The 18172-nt window shown below is 48.3% G+C and overlaps 1 protein-coding gene across 1 annotated transcript in view; it reads right to left on the bottom strand.

The window, feature by feature from the left end:
• The window catches only part of SLC7A5 (solute carrier family 7 member 5), a 41232-nt gene that overhangs the window by 7323 nt on the left and 15737 nt on the right, over window positions 1-18172 (bottom strand). Inside the window, exons 3-9 of the mRNA XM_030023917.2 lie at window positions 7079-7184; window positions 6265-6309; window positions 4761-4884; window positions 3553-3656; window positions 2658-2754; window positions 2156-2305; window positions 806-983 (exon numbers count right to left, since the gene is read on the bottom strand). Of these exons, the coding sequence (XP_029879777.1) occupies window positions 806-983; window positions 2156-2305; window positions 2658-2754; window positions 3553-3656; window positions 4761-4884; window positions 6265-6309; window positions 7079-7184 (804 nt within the window). The remainder of the gene's footprint in view (window positions 1-805; window positions 984-2155; window positions 2306-2657; window positions 2755-3552; window positions 3657-4760; window positions 4885-6264; window positions 6310-7078; window positions 7185-18172) is intronic.

Raw genomic sequence — 18172 nt, 5'->3', positions numbered from 1 at the left:
GCATTTCTACTTGTCTGCTTTTCTAGGTCAGCCTGTTGTATGAGACCTGGGAGGCAGATGGTAGAGTTTAGTTACTTGGACAACACGGATTGACTTTCTTGATTCAGTTGTTCAGACAGAGGTTGCATGTGCCAAGCACAGCCTCTCCATCCCTTCAAAACACACCGTGGTGTAGTGTCAGCTGTTGGAAAACCTTATACAAACATACCTTAAAAATAAACCTTGTAAGAGAAAACATCCAGGGGATATTCCCCTCCCTCTGCTCTGCTGCCGCATTTTGATGCCAAGGAGAACTTTGACTGGATCAGAAATGTTAGCACTGGCTAAGCGATGGATTGGGACTAATTACAAATTTTCAGCAGTCAGATTGAGGCCAACTGTGCTCAGACTTTTATGCTGTTACTTCTTTTCCTTTCCTACACCACTAGAAAGGGATTCTCTGCTGACAAAAGGCCTGACCCTGGGCTTTTACAGGAGGCAGAAGAAAGGCAGCAATGTGCTCGGCGAATTATGCTCCACTGCCTAACAATACCCTGTTTGCCGAGATAAAAAAAAACCCACAGTGTTTGGCCCAAACTTCGCACTTATCGCAAACCAGGGCGCATTTTGGGTGCTTGGTAGATAAGGTAATCATCAGGATGAAACTTGTTATCATTAAAGAAGAACCGATCAGAGCCAAGACACTGGAAGCCTCCACTACACGAAAGAGAGCCAGTGCTACTAGATGTAGCATGCTTACTGGGAAGCTCCTATTTTTGGAGAAAAAGCCAAGGCTGCACCCTTGCTCTTCACTGGTAATACTTACAGATGCCTTGGAGAACCCACTTGGGCTTGTTTTGCCACCAGACCCCAAAGAAGTAAACAGGGATCCCACTGAAGATGATTGCAAAGCCAATCGCACATTCCTTCGGCGTCATCCAGAAGGAAACAGCAATGAGAAACAAGCACGCCAGGATGAAGAAAATGGGCAGGCAGATGTTCACCTAAACAAGGACCCAAAGAACACGTTAGAAGTTGTACCAGGGGAACAGGGTACACTTTCCAGTGAAGTTTATCTAGCTGTACAGCCCGGGGAGGGAAGGAGTTCATGTTCCACCCCCACATGGACGGTGCTCCTGTCTGTCCCAGTGCTCTCAACAAGGGGACCATGATCTTGAACTGCCAGGGGGAAGGTATCGATTTAGGCAGCGCTCTTCATCAATCCTGGAGAAAACAGACATAGGCTAACACCTAACACGTACATTTAAAACCGGCAAAACAAAGCACGGAGATGTGGCTTGCCAAAGACCCATGTGCCTTTCTCAGCACCCTTTTTTTGACCCCAATTCCATCCTTGAATGATTCCTTATAAGAAGCACCTGTACCAACAGCACCAAATTCAGCAGCAACCACAGCACAAGCCATAGCACCTTCACGGCAGTGTCTCAGGGGACTCGGCTACACTGCTCTGAGCAGGGCACCCGCTGGGAACAGCCCAGCTTTTAGAAGAAAAACCAAAAAAACAAAGGCAACACCCTGCAAAGAGTTACTTTGGCAAGGCACTGGTACAGGTCTGTGAGTTTGTTTCTCTCTGGCTGCCTGTTGCCTGGCAGAGACCTGAGTGTGCTGGGGGATGAGTGGGAAACATGCCTTTAAGGAAGGCAGACACGCTTGTGGCTGACATGATTTTGGCCTCCTCCCAGATGGGACGCAGTACTGCCAAGCCGGCCAAGGACAAAGAGAACAAAGTTCTCATCTCTGCAGGCGTGGGTTTGTCTGCTTTATTAAAAAACTATTTTAAGTGAATTCCATGGTGGTACAGAGTGTTTCACTGAGAACCACAGCCTATGATTTGTCCTGGGGAATACTTTAGCCATTGAGAGCTTCCCACTGGGCTACCCCACCAGAATACCCTGCATCTCTGACACCCAGAGCCTCCTTCACCCTGATGTCCCCGTGCCCGTGGCAGCTCTTCATCCCCCCGCACCGATTCGCATTCGGCAGATTTCCATGCAGCAAGGACACCTGCATTAGCTACAACACAACATTTCCCCTGCACGCTTGCAATCCCAGTCCCTCTTCCATACAGGACAAGCAGCCGTACTCGCTGAACCTTCCCTGGTGCTGGGAAGGGACTCGAGGAGGACCCACCACGCAATGACCACACTGTTCTCACCTTGATGGGCCTTTCCAGCTCTGGCTTCTTGTAACGCAGCCACATCATGCCGATGATGGCCAGAGCCACGCACAGCCAGTTGAAGAAGCTGAAGAAGTTGATGACTGAGAAAATGTTGTTGGAGAAGGCATAGAGCAGGGTCATGACACACTGCGTCCAGAAAAAAAAAGCCATTAGCAAAGGGAGTATGCAAACCCACGTATGTTACAACACTACATACAGGTACTTTAGAAGAACTATCTGCCAGGAAAAGAATCATGTTGATTTTTACTTATTTAAGCTATTTTCAACTGGTGCCTGGAGCAATTTCAAAACAGAAGTGGAATGTGAGGATATGATGAGAAGGAGAAGGGTCTATCCTCTCCTGTAGGTGCATGCAGGAATGGCTGTGTCTGGAGGTGGTACCCAAGCAGCCCCCCTCCAAGCACCCTAATGGCATCCTACCCCCGACCCGTTTCTCAACACCAGGTCGATGCTCATCACCACAGAGCCAGGTGCTTACCGTAAAGATGAGGGATGGCACGGGAGTGAGAAGCCTGGGGTGAATCATAGACAGGATTGAAGGCAAGTGTCCTTCTCGGGATCCCACGAAGAACAGCCTGAGGTGGGGGAGACAGAGCAGTTATCACCTCTGCAACCTTCAGCCCCGGGCCGGGGTTTGTCTTCAGCACAAAACAAGTGGGGACAGTGCAAGCTCAGCCTAGACACTGCTGAGGCAGCAAGACTGAAACGTCCAGGCTCCACGCAGGTTTTCCACCTTAGTGGTGCCTTGCACGATGACAGCCGGACCCTTTTGCTAGTCACCGGTTCAGGAGCGGGGCCCTGCAGGATCAGACCCCAGCACAGGGTGTTCTGCACATACACAGTGGAAAGTCCCCATCTCAGAAGGAAGGCTGGAGACGGACAAAGAATGCAAGAAAAGATGTATCTATATCCTCCTTTCCAGAGAGAGCAATTAAGTGACTTTCCTAAGACAACCTGGGAGATGTGTGTCAGTGCTGGAAGCATCTCAGTCCCCATCCTGCCCCGTCCCTTCTGTCCTTTCTCCCCTTTCTGGAGAGATTCTCAGCCCTGAAGTTTCATAACCTTCTGCTTTTCATTAAAGCCACTTTCTCAGGCAACATCACTGAGCCCCAAGCCTGCGTTTGTTTATGTTCCAATAACTTCAGCAGGACTTTGCCTGAGGAACAGAAGACTAAGACCACTGAAAGGGTTTCCTTTAAACTGAATATGGTTTTAAAGCCTTACTGGTGTTTTTTTTCCGCATTCCCCACATGGCCTCCAGACTCTCTAGACTTTGTGTCTACCCACAGCCACTTTTTGGAGGACAACTCCAAAGGAAGGGGCATTAAGCATGACTTGTAAACAAAAACCACAAAATTGAGCAAGAAACCTACCGGGAAGAAGTGAAGAGAGATCCATTAACGGATCCAAAGCACGATAAGCCCACAAAGACGGGTATGATCCAGGACATGACACCAAGGTGATAGTTCCCAAAATCCTAAATGGGGGGCAACAAGACAGACATTTCACACCCAGAACGTCCAAAAGAACTCACAGCTGCCTACAAAGACTCAATATTTGTGGAAATCTGAACAAATGACGTGGCTTAGTGCCGAAGCTGCTTTAGAGTTTCCCATACTGCCATTTGCTGCTCCTCCTTCCTGAAAAAGCATATTGTGGAATTGCAAAAAAATCAGCAGTGTGGCCCTCCCTCAGAGTCAGGATGCAACATTTATCAGAACGGCTATCCAAAAGTTCAATACCAAATGCAAACTGCGAGGAGATTCAGACACGCAGATATTGCCGATGGCTGAATAAGGACCTGGGACTCAGCCCCGCAGAAACACAATGACCCGGAGCTGTAGTATGCTATCACAAACTGATCCTGCACTGCTTCCCTGCAGTTTTACGCCAGTGCTGTTATATTGATTTCACGACTTGCAAAGGCACACAACTACAGCAATGCAACACAGGCTGGCGTCTCCGATAACTCAGCACTGCGTAGGTGCAGGCTGGAGCGGGGGCTTGGTACTTATCCGAAGGATGCAGCACTGTCACCTGAACGGCCCAGACCAACTTATCCTGGACTGGGAGATTCCCCTTGAAGCACTGAACAATCCTGGTCACACTCAGTTTGCAAGGTCATACCGTGCTGCTCACTTCTGAAGCAACCAGGATTTCTGACCGCAATGGCATTTTAATTAATAGAAGTATTATTTTTCTCTCTTAATTAAAACAAGGAAGATACAGAGAGAGAACAATCTAGTTCAGTATTGACTGAATGACCTTTTCCCATAAATATCATGCTCTGGTAACTGATGAGAAGTCATGAGGCCAGCAGCAACCTTGCATATTTAGGAATTAAGAGCAGCGCTAACTGATTGCCCACCCTTACTACCGTCTGTGATTAAAGCCACTTGGTATCACACTGTTCTTCCCTGCTCCCGTCACAGTTGCTCTTTATCTCCTGTCAAACATCAGCTTTTTTGTAAGCAGCCATGATCAGCCTGGAACAAACTAGGTGATGTATGCAGAGATTGTAAGTCTGATTTAACCAGCCCTGGAAAACAGATGAGTCACATCAGAAATGCACCTATCTTACCACAGCCACGGCTTCGGACGTCAGCATCTGGTCCGTCGACAGGGTTGTGAAGTAAGCCAAGTTTGTCAGTACGTAAACCAAAGTGACTACAGGTAGTGAGATGATGATCGCCAGAGGCAGGTTTCTAGGAAGAAAACATAAATTGTAATGGAGCCCTGCAGTTCAGAGAAGAGAGCTGCTGATGCCAGGGATCGGTGGCTCATGCTGCAGCCCTCCTGCGCTCGCTTAAAGTTGGCTTCAGCCATTCTGTTCTTCTTTGGCTCTTCAGCACGTCCAGTTTCCCAGCCACAGGCTGTTCCCCTAGGAGAGGGGAAGATACCCACACGGGAACAGCCCGGAGACTGACAGATGTAGAGTGAAGGGTTATGGCAGAAGGGACTTTTTGCATGGAGAGACTCTGGCTGTCTGGGCAAGCAGTAATGCAAGATCACTGCAAAGGCAATTAATTAAAAATAACCCCCCATGTCTCTTGCTAGCCAGCGGCATTAGCACGTGTTCTCTTCTGGGCAAAGAAGCAGCATTCGTGCTGGTGGGTTTCTTGTGGGAGATGGAAAGATGAGGGATTTAGTGGGCAGTTTTTAGGTTCTAACTCTGTGCAGCTCGCCGGACTGATGAAACTCAAAGAAAAAGGGTTCAGACACAGTCTGAGTGGGTCTGTAAAGACGAGGCTGCGTTGGTACAATTTGTCTTTCCAGATAGTCTAACTTCATTTGCGAACGGAAACTGGAAAAGGAAACCCTGCTTGAAGCCGCGTATAATTGGTCTAGCGGAGCTCATAGCCACAGGAGGAGAGAGTCAAATACCATGACTGCATTCAGAAGACACGAAAATAATTGAAAACTGCAAAAACCTTTTTATAACTGTGTTTGTCAAGGAAAGGGCCTATCAAACTTTATGCTTCCCAGCAGGCACTAATCACTGCCAGGGTCAGCCAGGAATGGGTTCTTGCACAAGTGACCCTGTTCGTATTGACAGTGCCTCATCCGCACCTTCCCTATGAGCAAAAATGATCTATCAGCGATGTCCTGCCTCGGTGTGGCCCACCCGCACCTCACCAGGTCCCCTGCGTAACCCTGGAAGGCGCGAGCAGTGCAGAAAGCAGCTATTGCTCAACAGAACAGGAAGAGCATGTGACAAACATATGTACGCACAAATACTCTTGCGGGAGTTTATACAAGACAGTAATAAAGCCCTGAGTGCTTCTTCCTCGTCTATAATTCAGAGAGGTGCCATGCCAAGGAAGCAGGACTTTCCAACAACACCGATAATATTAGCCGTCCAGGAAAGCAGTGTAAGCAACAGCCCTTCTCATACAGAGATTATTATTCCCCTTCCCCTGTTCCAGGGAGGAACAATGCCATTAATTTATCTCATTTTCTATTTCCTCAGAAAAAGACCTTGGCTTCTGGGCTGATTAGCAACTCCTGTTACACACACGAGGAAGGGGCTTCCTGAGAACTACAGGTTTTCCTCCCAGGGAAGTCATCACAGGACACACACCTACCTGTAGGGATTTATCATCTCTTCTGTAACAAAATTCAAGTAATTCCTGTAATTTAAAAAGAACAGTGGTTAATTCTGGTTACTCCATGGAATAAACGAAACCCTTTGCCTTACTCATCTGCAAGGGAATTTCAGGAGGGGTAGAGAGACTGACACCTGCGGTAAAACTTATGATGGCTGATGTCTAGTCCGAGACCTACAGCACAAAACCTGCAAAGTGCAAGCCCTGGATGGTGCTGGTGCATCTAGCATACCATGCTGCCCGCTTCCTTGCAAGAGGAGGGGTGATTGCATGTGAAGAGCTGAACCCACGAGCAACAGGGCCACCCCTCCAGGCAATAAGGATGGCTGCAACTGGCCTGTTTTCACAGCAAATTGAGCAGGCTCCTTGTGCTTGCAAGTGCTCGAAGGGACTGATAAAGAAACCCTCCTGGAGCTTCAGTTTGGTGCTCTAAGTAATCTCTTGGCATGTAGCACACCTCTCTTCTGCTAGCCAAATCCACCCTGCTGCTTTCTCTTAACACCACGTAGGAGCTGCACCAAGCATCATGGTGCATCATCACCCATCATCTGCCGCTGCTTCTAAATCCTACGATCACCTCCACTTCTCTGTGCTTCCACGTCTTAGCTGCAAACGAGGCATGAAGTATGACTATTAAGATCACTAGGCAAACCCAAAGCATCTGCCTCATTGCCCTGGGTACAAGAAAGATGGCAAGTCCTGGACCTCACTCTTCCTGCAAACACAATCTGGGGACAAAAGAAAGGGACTACAGTATTTAGCATTGAAAAAAAGATAGAGGGCTGCATCTTACCATCCTCCGTAGGCAAAGAGACCACTGTACAAAGCTAACACGATGTTCCCCACGCCTACTTTTGTGCCTTCGAAGGAATGCTCAGGAGTCAGGTTTGTCACATCACCTGCAGAAAACAAAAACAAGAAAGGATCGATGCAGATGGGCTGTGAACCCCAAGGGCCTTTGTGGGCGTTGAAACAGAGAAACCTGGAGGCAAAAGCTGCTCTTAGGATACTTAATTATCACGCTGATGCACTTTGGGTTATGCTAGAGAGCATGTGCACATATTTCTCTTGGGCTGATTCCTCCAGTTTTACAGTGTGTAATTCAGCCGGAGTAATGCACCAAATAATCAGTGCCAAACACGCTTGTCTCAAGCAACTAGTCATCGTTGAGCGCTCAGACTTTCTCACGCTACAACGTGCTATCGCCGAGGTAATCTCCCAGATATCGCCCTGTGAAGAAAACATTCTGGGGTCCTTCCTGCTGGAAGATACTATGCAAACAGATATTGTCACATTGTCCTCTCAACTGAAAGCTGCTTTCATTCGATAAAAACCCCAGGATTTCCTCTGCTTCCACCAACCACCCAATAAAGCAGAAACCCAGGATTTCCTCTAGTCCCACCAGCCACCTGATAAAGCAGAGGGTTATGGCAATCCCTTTGATTGTGGGAAGTCAGGTTCTTTGGGGCTTGAATATCAGAAGTTAGCTTCTTTAGGGCTTGAATATCAAAAGTTCCTGTTATGTATCTGCTTTTGAAAGAAAAAGCCATAAATAGACGACTTGATTGTACCTTTGGTAAGAACTGTCCCAGAGCAGCCAAGGGTTTATTTATTTTGCTTCAAAATGCTCTGCAGTTGTTTTGTTCCCTGCCTTTTGATGTGGAGCCTCTGTGCAGTTCGGGATGGCGGAGCCACGCTCCCCTTCCCGGACCCAGCGCTCCCCTCGGTGAGGACGGAAGCCGGGAGCGAGGCAGGATTCGGCAGGGCACGTTTGCATCCAGGGAGCCCTGTCGAAGCCCATGTGATTCCTCTTAGGGCATAGATCTTTACTAATCGCTGGAGCAACTGCATCACATGGCAGTCAGCAGGGCCTGGAGCTTAACCCTTCATCTCTTATAGCACACGGTACCCAGGATGTGCATCGGGGGTAAGGAGAGGGATGCTAATATACCAGGTGTTTTTCTTCTGGATGGCCTCTCTTCCCATCTCACGCTGGAAACTTTTACTCCCTCATGCCACCAAAAGCCACTTTTGCAGAGGCTGGGTAACAAATACAGATGCACGGACCTTTTAACGTCTCGCACTCTTTTTAGTGGTGGGGAATGGGTACCTTTCCCGACAGCACTATCAGTCTGCTGGTGCGTCTTTCATTCACGGGGCTTCGCAAGGGACTGCTCCAAATCTGTGCCAGTGACACGGAGCTGCCCTGTGCATGTGGGAGAGCTACATCTTGTCTTTTACCCTCCCTACCTGACCCTCCAGCTCTATCCCCATCCTCTCCATCCCGGGCATTGCTCCCCTTCACCTCCTTTCTCTCTCCCGCTCCCGCTGAGTCCTAACCAGGACAAAAAGATATTCCCTAACACGGCATCCAAAATGCTCTCCGCTCACAAAACTACCCAGAAAACCAGCTCCCCTCTGCCTTCTTCCCTGCTCGGTTACTATTCCATTTGCAAGGGGATGCTGTGGGTGTGAGCTGAAAAGGAGCCAGGACCACAGCAGCAGCACATGCACTGGGCAATCAGATCTGGGAAATACCAGTTTTCCAAGGCTCTACTTGTCCAGATTCCACTGCAGATAACAGTTCTCCACCGGTGTTGCCTTGTGCCTCTCTCCCAGCAGCTCCTTGCACTAGGAAGGTCTCTTCTGAATCTGTCTTGGGATATGCTGGTTGTATTTAATGCCCTTTTAGCCAGTGAATCTCCTTAGCAAAATGCACCAATTGTTTTTAAAAAGCGAGGATAGAAAATGTACATTGGAGTGTAATAGGAAAGCCAGGAAATGCAAAAAGACTGATATGATGCTGTGAGTTTAACCTTAGTTCCTGGCTTATAGGTTCAGTCATATAATCTTAATTCAGCATTAATGCCCCGGCCTGGCTGTGAATAAAAAGGCTGAGCAGGAGGTGGGTGTGCCCGGTATCACATTCTGCTGGATCCCTCGGGCTCAGCTTTCCTGAGTTTATTTTCTGCCCCTCATGAATAATTACCAGTCTAGTTCTTTCCAGGTCTTTTGTTATGGGACTAAGATACGCTTTTTGTTAACTGTGACTGTAATTAGCTACTGGAACGGCACACGAATGGACTGGGAGAGCAGGAGAGCTCTCCAGGCGTTTCAAACACCCCTCGGGACGTCTCTTCTCAAAGGTCTGCTCGTGCTCTGCCAGTAGCCGAGCTCCCACCGAGGCCGAGGGATCACCACCTTTAGCACATCAGGAGGATGCTCCGATCCGGGAGCAGCCAGGGCACAAGCAGCATCACGCCGCAGGCTCACCCTCCCATTCCTTGTCCACAGCTGGACACCAGCTTCCACCAAAAGCCTCTTTTGGGCAAAAATATCTCAGGCCAAATGTTCCTTTTTCCGAGGCATCTGCAGGTTTCGTTCTCTGCCTTCCCAAACCTCAGACAGAAACCGTGTGCCGTGCCGCCGAGGAAGGGCTGAGCTGCCACCCTTGCCCAGCTGGCCAGAAGAGAAGAGCATCGGTGGTCCCCAGACTGAAACCACGTGCCTTGGCTTCAAGACGTGCCACCCCCTTGAGAACCGCGGGCATCTTCAGCCTCTGGGCAAGACAGGGTCCAAGCCCAATTCGGTGGCCCGCTGGGCTGTACAGACATTTTGGCTGTGTGTCAGGAGCAGCGCTGCCCTCCAGGACACGCGAGCAAAGAGGAGGGAAAGGCAGCGCGGGACCATACGGGAGCAGCACTGAAGCAAAGAAATAAAAACAAAGCTTGGTATTTCATTGCACTGTGGGTGGGCAGGGGTGGCGGATGGAAGGATGGATGGGTAGGACATAACTAATTACTCGCACACCTCTGCGGCACGCACCTAACCCAGCTCTTGGAAGCACTGAAACGCAGCTACCGGCAAAGGAGTGGCAAGTCAGCGTGGAGGCAGCCAGGAGAGAAGAGTAGGTAGGAAGGAAGGGGCTTTTCGTTCCTCCTCAACACTTGAGGAGCTGACACCTCGCTGGCCTCTCCCTGCCTCACCTAGCGAGAGTTGTAGCTCTCCAAAAATTTGCTGCACGTTGCTAAACTTCAGGTCTCTATGCTCCCACGGTAAAATGGATTTAGCAACGTGTCAGAACACGATTAAATAACCAGAGGAGCTGAGATTTATCTCTTCCCACTCCAAGGGGACAAGCTCGCATTCTCAGGTGTCCGCATGATGCTCCTTTGCCACGGTGTTTGCTTTTTTCACGCTTTATTGCTTCCTGGTTGCATGAGAGGAGCCTGGGCTCCTTACCAAACACACCCCGAAGATCACATCCCAGCAGAGCAGCTGTCCTCTCCCGCCGTCACCGCAGCAAAGCTCTGTCCCACCCTGCCGGCCAGCAGATCACCAGAAAGATAATAATTTGTGCCCGCCAGCAATGCCTTTACAGACATAACTGGTGCCACATTATACGTCTTGGGGTCAAAAACGCCAGGCTCCAGCAGTGATGCCAGAAGGGCATCCCAGATACAGTGGGTGAGCTCTCACTGCACCCGTCTTGCCCTGATCTCGTTAGCAGCCCCACGCACAATTAGACAGAGGTTCGAGTAGTTGTTAGAAAGACCCTTGGAAGAGAAATCCATCACACAAAGATACCTCCCCTGGTGCAGAAGACCCAGAGGTGCACTGGAGGCTCAGAAAATATCCAGAAAGCACCACGTCCCCCCTGTTCTTACCCACTGATGCTATTGGCCCCAGCTGGAGACTGGGGATACTGGGCAGACGGTCCAGCATGGTCGCTGTTACCTCCTGCCTCTAATACAAACGCTCATTAGGACCTGCTGTTCAAAATGGAGGTACGAACCTCGGTTCCAGACACCCTGCATCTTTCAAGCCTGAACGTGCAACTCGAGCCTCCGGACCTCGGAGGCTTGAATTGCAGACTTCGGATCAAATCAAGGGTTACAAATCTGCAGGTGAGGCTGCCAAGCACGGCCTCGACTGCTCCCACGGAGCGAGACGTCCGTCAGCGAGAGCATCCCGGGCAAAGCCACGCTCTGCCCACCCTCCCGGCTCCCCCCCGTCCTCCCCAGCCCATGCGGCCACGGCTGCTCTCTAGGCAATGCCCTGCCTATGCCCGGCACCCCGGTGATCTAAAACCTGGTTTGAACTGGCTGCTCAACTGCACTCTGCTCTACAATTAACCAAATTAAGGTAACAAGCTCTGACATAAACCCCATTTGCTGATCTTGCCAGCTGCCAAGACGCTGGTAATTGCACCGGCAAGCGCTGGGTCACCTGGGGCTTTTCTGCGGGAGGGACCTATTTTGGGTCCGCACGCTGCATGTTCAGACCCTTTCTTTGAAAAATGTTCATTTGCTCCCCAGTCATGTCCATTCCGGTTTTAATAGCACGGCAATCTTCTCTTGCAGAAAGCATTCATGATAATTAAATATTTTTAACTTGCCTAAACAGTGAGGAGAGGGAACACAGCCATCTAGAGAGCTCAGCAAGAGAACGGGGGGGCCCTCAGCGCGTCTCGCTCGTGGAAGAAACCGAGCCAGGGAGAAATGTGTTGTATATACAAAAAAACCCAGAGGAGAAGATCCATTCAGCTGTTGAGCCATTTTCTGAGAAAAGCAGCGAGTTTGATCAACTGAGTCAGAAAACAAGATGGCAAGAAACACGCAGGGGCCAGGGTTAGGAGAGCATCTCTTTGGCAGCTCGGAGCTCCCTGGGAAACACACGCTCGGTAGCCACATCACCTCTTTGCTCCTCTCTGATCGCTGCCGCTCTGCAGACAGCTTGGCATTGAGCAGTCTTGAACAGCAGCGATTAAACTTGGGTCCCGTAGCAGATGAGTTCACGGGTCTGAAAATTTCTTCTCCAAGGTGAAGCCAAGGGTCTGGGCTCCTGGATTCACTCTACCCCACACACTACTTGAGCTTTGCAACTCCTTTTGCAATGGTCCACCAGGACACTACTTGGGCGTTCTGTTACCTTTCTCACCTCCTCCGCATCTGGCTGGTATCACCAAAAAACCTTTTACCCTCTTCCTCCTAAGCAAACACTTCTCGATTTTCAGAACCTCCCTGTCTGCTGGCATAACGTTTGCTGATGAAAAATAAAGAGCCCTGGAGCGATGCACAGCATGCAAAACACCGTGCCTCCTCCGGGAGCCAGAAAGCACAGAGGCAGCGCAGGGACCCTGAATGAACAGGTTCCCTTTGATCGTTAGCACAGCATGGAAAGGTGTTTCCTAAACGCTCCTTTGTCTATCCCGATCTGGACAGAGTAACAGCAAGGTGCAAACCCTAAACAAACCACCCAGTGGGTTTCCAGCCACTTCCATAAGCTTATTTTTCCTTTTTGTATCTGCGCAACAGGTTCAATCCACATCCATAGAAACTTGTGATCGAGAATGACAAACAAGAACGAGCCACCTGACCAGGCTCTGGAGGGGCTAGCCAGGGCCAACCAGCTTGATGTGCAGGAGAGCCAAGAACATTAGGGGAGGGCAAATCCTCCTGCCTGTCACCCACACCTCCAGCACCACAGGCAAGGCCATTAATTTCAGCCCAGCAGTTGAAGGCTGTGGGAAAGGATCAATAAATTGCAAGCGAAAGCACATGTGTACACACACACACACACACACACAACACAGAGCTATCGACTGCAGTGAAACACCTTCGGCATGAACGACTGCTTCTGCTGCATCCAAAGACTTTAGAGAGACAGTGAGAGGAGATCCAGACAGAGATGCAAAGAAGGGAATACCAAAGTATTAGCTGCTCTCTAGTTAAATATGTCTGCATTGCTGGGATAGCTGCACTCGGAAAAATGAGAAGCCAACAGAGCCTCTCATGTCAGCTGCCTTAAAACCCACTCAGCCCACAGCAGCGGTGAGCAGGGTCCCCTTGGCACGTCCCAGATGCACTCCTCAGCCTCCAATGCAAGGCACCTACCTTGATCCAGCTTAGTATTTAGCAGTTCACTCAGGATACCAAAAATGAGCAACACGCTACAATCCACAGCTCCTTCGATAAAGCAGTTTTTCAGATGTCAAGGCACATTTCCACCCTGAAGAGTTAACGCAGCTATGAGCCTCCAGACGCAATGTTAAACAAACAACAGTTCACATCATCATTAAAGGCCAAGCTTCCAGCGTGTGCATACAGACGCACTCCAACTCACAGTGTTCGTCACAAGAAGCACAGGTCACTGACCAACCGCTTCTGTATTTTGGGTTTTTTTGTTGTTGTTGTTATTAAATGCATCCTATTTATTTTCGGACAGGCAACTTTGCACTTGTAAAATGCAAAAGCCCCAGCAGGCTGAACTCTATCCTTGAATCTATAATTGCCAAAAATTTTCTGGGCTGAGAGGGCAAGAAAAAAATTGTCTGAGCAGAAATGAACTGCTGCTCACGCCAAACCAGAGCAGGCAAAGCTGCATAGCACGCCAACCTGCCATGCCCACCTGGCCTCAGCATTTGCATCCACCTTTGGCTAGAAAAGAAATCAAAGATTAGAGAGCAAGAGGCCCATAAAACATAATTGTGTTGTATCAACCCTCCAGCATTAAGACGCCTGATTAATCTCCAACATGCGGTTGATGTGATTTAGAGGTGCAGGATGCTGGCAGCTTTCCCAGCTTCCTTGTTCATGCTCTCCTTTGGTACAGTCTTCCACTTTCCATGAGTTCCCAGAACAAGAGGGTAAGGGAAGCACAATAGCTTTCCTTCAAAGCTTACTGCTGGAAAATCATGTTATAGTGGCATTTCTGAATGCCAGTGTAACAAGAAACAGCACGGGCAGCTGCAGGGCACGCTTTTCTTGCAATCTTTTGTGCATAAGCCTCAGCCCCAACTTGCAGGGACACACTCAAAGCTTGATGGACATTTACTATCCATAGGCTTTGCCTCTTCTCTGCCAAAGAGGATCTACGGTGTAAGTTAGTCATGGGCTGGCTGGGCGAACACCCGTCTAGTTTGTTTTTGGGCTCCAAACTCATCTCAGACACCTACAGCTCCACCATCAGTTGGTTCTCGTGTCCCAGGTTGTGTCCTAGAGCCGGTCCCTTGGGTGAGCTGGTCCCTCCGGGCACAGACACCAGCGCGACGGCTACCCTGCTGCGTACAACACCGCACCGTGTGCGCAAAGGTATTGCTGCATCTACCCTCGGTTAGCAAAAAAGCAGGTCATGACTGACGTGACAGGAAACAGAAAAAAAAAAAAAAAAGAACTGAAAACAAACTCCTAAACACCGACCTGGCGATCAGGTTCACTCTCAGGTTCACGCTATGGACACGAGAGATGAGACCGGGTCAAAGGAAAACTGGTGGCAGATTTCTTTGGCTATGCGAAGCGCTCATTCATCTCTGGATGGTCAAGCGTGATTAAATGGAGGTACAAACCCAAGAGAATTCAGACAATGACCACTACTGTTTTCTCTTAGTATCTGTGTGCCATTGTGCTTTGAGACCTGAGGGAGCCTGAGATTTTAATTACCAGGCACGAAATCAAGTTTTCTTGCCCTGTCAGCAGCACCCCTCCAGAGCAGCCCTGCCCTCCCCAGGCGTACAGCTCTATCCTCGCCTTTGCTGCTTGCAGAGCTCATCCGCTCAGACCCCGGTCCCACTCCAGATCTGGCTCAAGGGGCTTTTTTGGGGGACGTTCAGCTGACATTGCCACTGGCAGCAGAGAAGAAAATCTGGGAGGAAAGGAAGAGCGAGTAAACTTTCCCTCCCTCTCGTCTTTCTTAATCACAGGATTTTTCAGAAAAAAGGGCAAAGAAAAAAGTTTGGACAGGGAACCAGCAAAATAACCCTCACAGAGAAAGACAGAGACCAAATGGTCAAAGGGATTCGATAAATGAAAGTAGTACCCAAATGTGTGCACACACCCACAGCTCCAAGATGTTGCCTCGCAGCTGGAGTACTTTTTATAGTATTTTTAGGAGGCTTCACAGACATGCTAAGCATGCATTAATGACTGAAGGTTTGAATCCTCATTTCAGTACTTTCAGAAACCGACTGTCATGGTTTAACCCCAGCTGGTAACATGTTGACTTCAGAATTTGCCAGCCACAACTGCACCTCTAAATATCTTTTTACAAAGAGCAAATGACACTACGGTGGGGGGTGCCAGTGCTGGCTGATACTGTACACATCTATTTAAAGAAAAAAACAAGATGAAAACCAAAACTCCCTACCTAGTCTAAGCTCTCTATGGCAAATGTCTGGAGCTAAACCTGCCTACTTTGTCCTTAATTCACCCCGTGCTTGTTCAGCACATGCAACTCCGCTGGTCTCTGACAAGCCCAATGAAGGGAGTTAGAGAGAATAATGCTGCTGCCATCAAACAGGCGCTCGAGGCACCACAGACGAGAAATTTAAGATCAGAAATCAGGCATTAAGAGGGAAAAGGGACGATAAGTTCAATAAAAATAATTCAATAAAACGAGTGTTAAATTTGATTTCCCTAAGTCCCAAATGCCCAATTCTTTTTTTTAAGCAGAACTGCTGGTGAAGAATCACGGCGAGGGCTGGAGCCCAGCACTGCAGCACTCCCGAACACGCAGCAGCCAGGAACGGCACCTCGCTGCTTGAGCTGCCTAAGGGCAGATAAACATTTAAGAAACCCTAGGACATCAACAACAGAAAAGAATGTATCACCTGAAACATGTCTGTGATAAGTTTGTTTTAGAATTTTTTGACATTGAAACGTTTCCTGAATTTCCTCACATGTAAAAATCATGAGCGTGTCCTTAAAAATTAGCACTTTTTTTTTACCATTTCATGCCTAGGTTAGTTTTTAAGGCACTGTGAGGTGCAGGGTACGAAGAGCACAGCTGCAGACCTAACCACAGACCTCTGCATCACACCCAGTGCAGAAAACATCCCTTAAACCTGCCCAGCCACTGCACGTCCAAACCAGCTGCACGATCTAGTCCCAGGCAGGTCAAGAATATGGCCAAAAAATACCCAGAGGTGGCTGGACAGAAGGCGATTTGTGAGAGCTGGTAAAACAGTAGAACCAAAAATAAGCCTAGTTTTTGTAACACTGGAGTGAAAAAATCCTGATCCTGTCTATGCTGTAAGTTATTTATACTATTTAAGTGCTGCAGGCTGGTGGGCTGTACAGTTGCAGGTCAATATGTAAGGTTTTACACACCCAGTCCAGGACACTGGACTTTTAAAGCAACACAACTCCAGCCCCACAAAGGCTTTTAAAAGTGTAACTTTTGTATAAGTAAAATAATTGCATCCCAAGTGGGTCAGCCATACTGAGTCAACTTTCAAGTAGTTGAAAGGCTAAGTAGGAAACCAACTTCTACCCTCCTTTTGAAGTTGCATGAAAGAAGTGATGCAAAACAGCTGTCCACAGAAAGATCACAAGGAAACGCTATTTTCTGTGTGGTAATATTGCCACATATTTCTTTGTCTTGAGATGTTACTGCTTTTCTGAAAATAATGAAAATATCCAATGAAAGGATAAAAAGAAAAAAAAAGCCAAAAGCTGAAGGTGGGAGGTCAATACAGAGAAAGACATACTTCTGTGAAGTCTCAGAAGTTTCCACATTTGAGCAAGCAATTGTGGTGTTGGTCCTCTTCTCTGTTTATGGATACTGTAAACATAAACCAGCAATGGGACAGTAGCCACTAAAGCAAATTAATCAGCACTACTCAGGCACTATCTGGAGTGTCATGGGAACACCCTTCACCATTGAAACTGCAGCCCCAGACAAATCAACTTGGAGTGTATTTCACCCCAATAATAGCTGCTTGGCTTGGGACTGAATTTACCCAGCTGGTAGTGGTAAGAGTCCTCTTTGTCCAAAGAGTGTTGCAATGGGTATAACAGAAAAAAAGGGCATGCAGAGGAGCAGTAAAGGCATGGTGCTGTGCTTATGTATGGGACTCAGGATCACCCACCTACTCAGAGGTTAAACAGGCTTTTAGAAAGAAGCGTCAGCACTTTAAAAGACTGGGTCTGTAGTATTTCGCCTGGAGAAGGTCCAGCAACTCCGTACTGTACCACTAATGCACAGTGCAGCCTCAGGGAGCACAGACACGGCGGCTTCCAGGTGCACCAGGTTTGTCCCCCTGCTCCAAGGCAGGTTCGACTCACTTAAACCATTCCCGAGAGACGTTTATTAACCTGTTCTTGTGAATCTCCAGTGAGACAGCCTCTCTGGACAATCTACTTGAGCTCTGCGTTACAGTTAAAAGTGTTTTTCTAATGGCTAATTTAAATTTCCCTTATCTCACGGCTCACACCCATTATTTCTTGTCCCAACAAAGACAGAGAACAGTGCATCGCTTTCCCATTTTCGGTATGCTTTAAGTGATGCTACTATGCTTTCCTTGAAGAAAAAAGAAGAAAAAGACAGTTTCTTGATGCATCCCTGCTACATAAAAGCATCCAGTTACCTGGAGTGATTTAAAGAAAAGTTGAGTAAGTTGCAAAACATATGTGGAAGATAAGGAAGGGCATATGAAAGGAGCTTGCACATTCTTAAGGACTTAACCAGAGAGCTTGCAACTTCCATAAGGAGATTAATAAAATCCATGTCAGACCACAGGCAGAATCCCAGGCAGTATGTTGTAAAATAGGAACTCAGACAAGCAGTAGTGTGCCACTTAGGACAAGGCATACACGTGGGCTTTGGGAGGAGCATCCTCTGTAGATCCCAAGGTTCCCACTCTGAACCAGCTTGCTTTACATCGAGCATTGTGTGCACAGGCAGGAAGAAAAGGTCTTTGCCGTCAGATGTTATCATTTAACTATTGCTTTTGATCTTGTTACCTTTCACTCTGTCTGAAGTGGCCAGGTGGTTTAGCAAGAAACTAAATGTCACATGAAATGAGCTGTACTGCAAGATGAGCACAAGTCATAGCGGTATCTCTCCAGACCTACCGAAAACTTGAAACTGTAACAGGGTTTATAGGAGG

This window comes from Aquila chrysaetos, chromosome 9 (assembly GCF_900496995.4).
Source record: "Aquila chrysaetos chrysaetos chromosome 9, bAquChr1.4, whole genome shotgun sequence".
NCBI classification, from domain to species: Eukaryota; Metazoa; Chordata; class Aves; order Accipitriformes; family Accipitridae; genus Aquila; species Aquila chrysaetos.
This window is presented reverse-complemented; position numbering and strand designations above follow the sequence as displayed.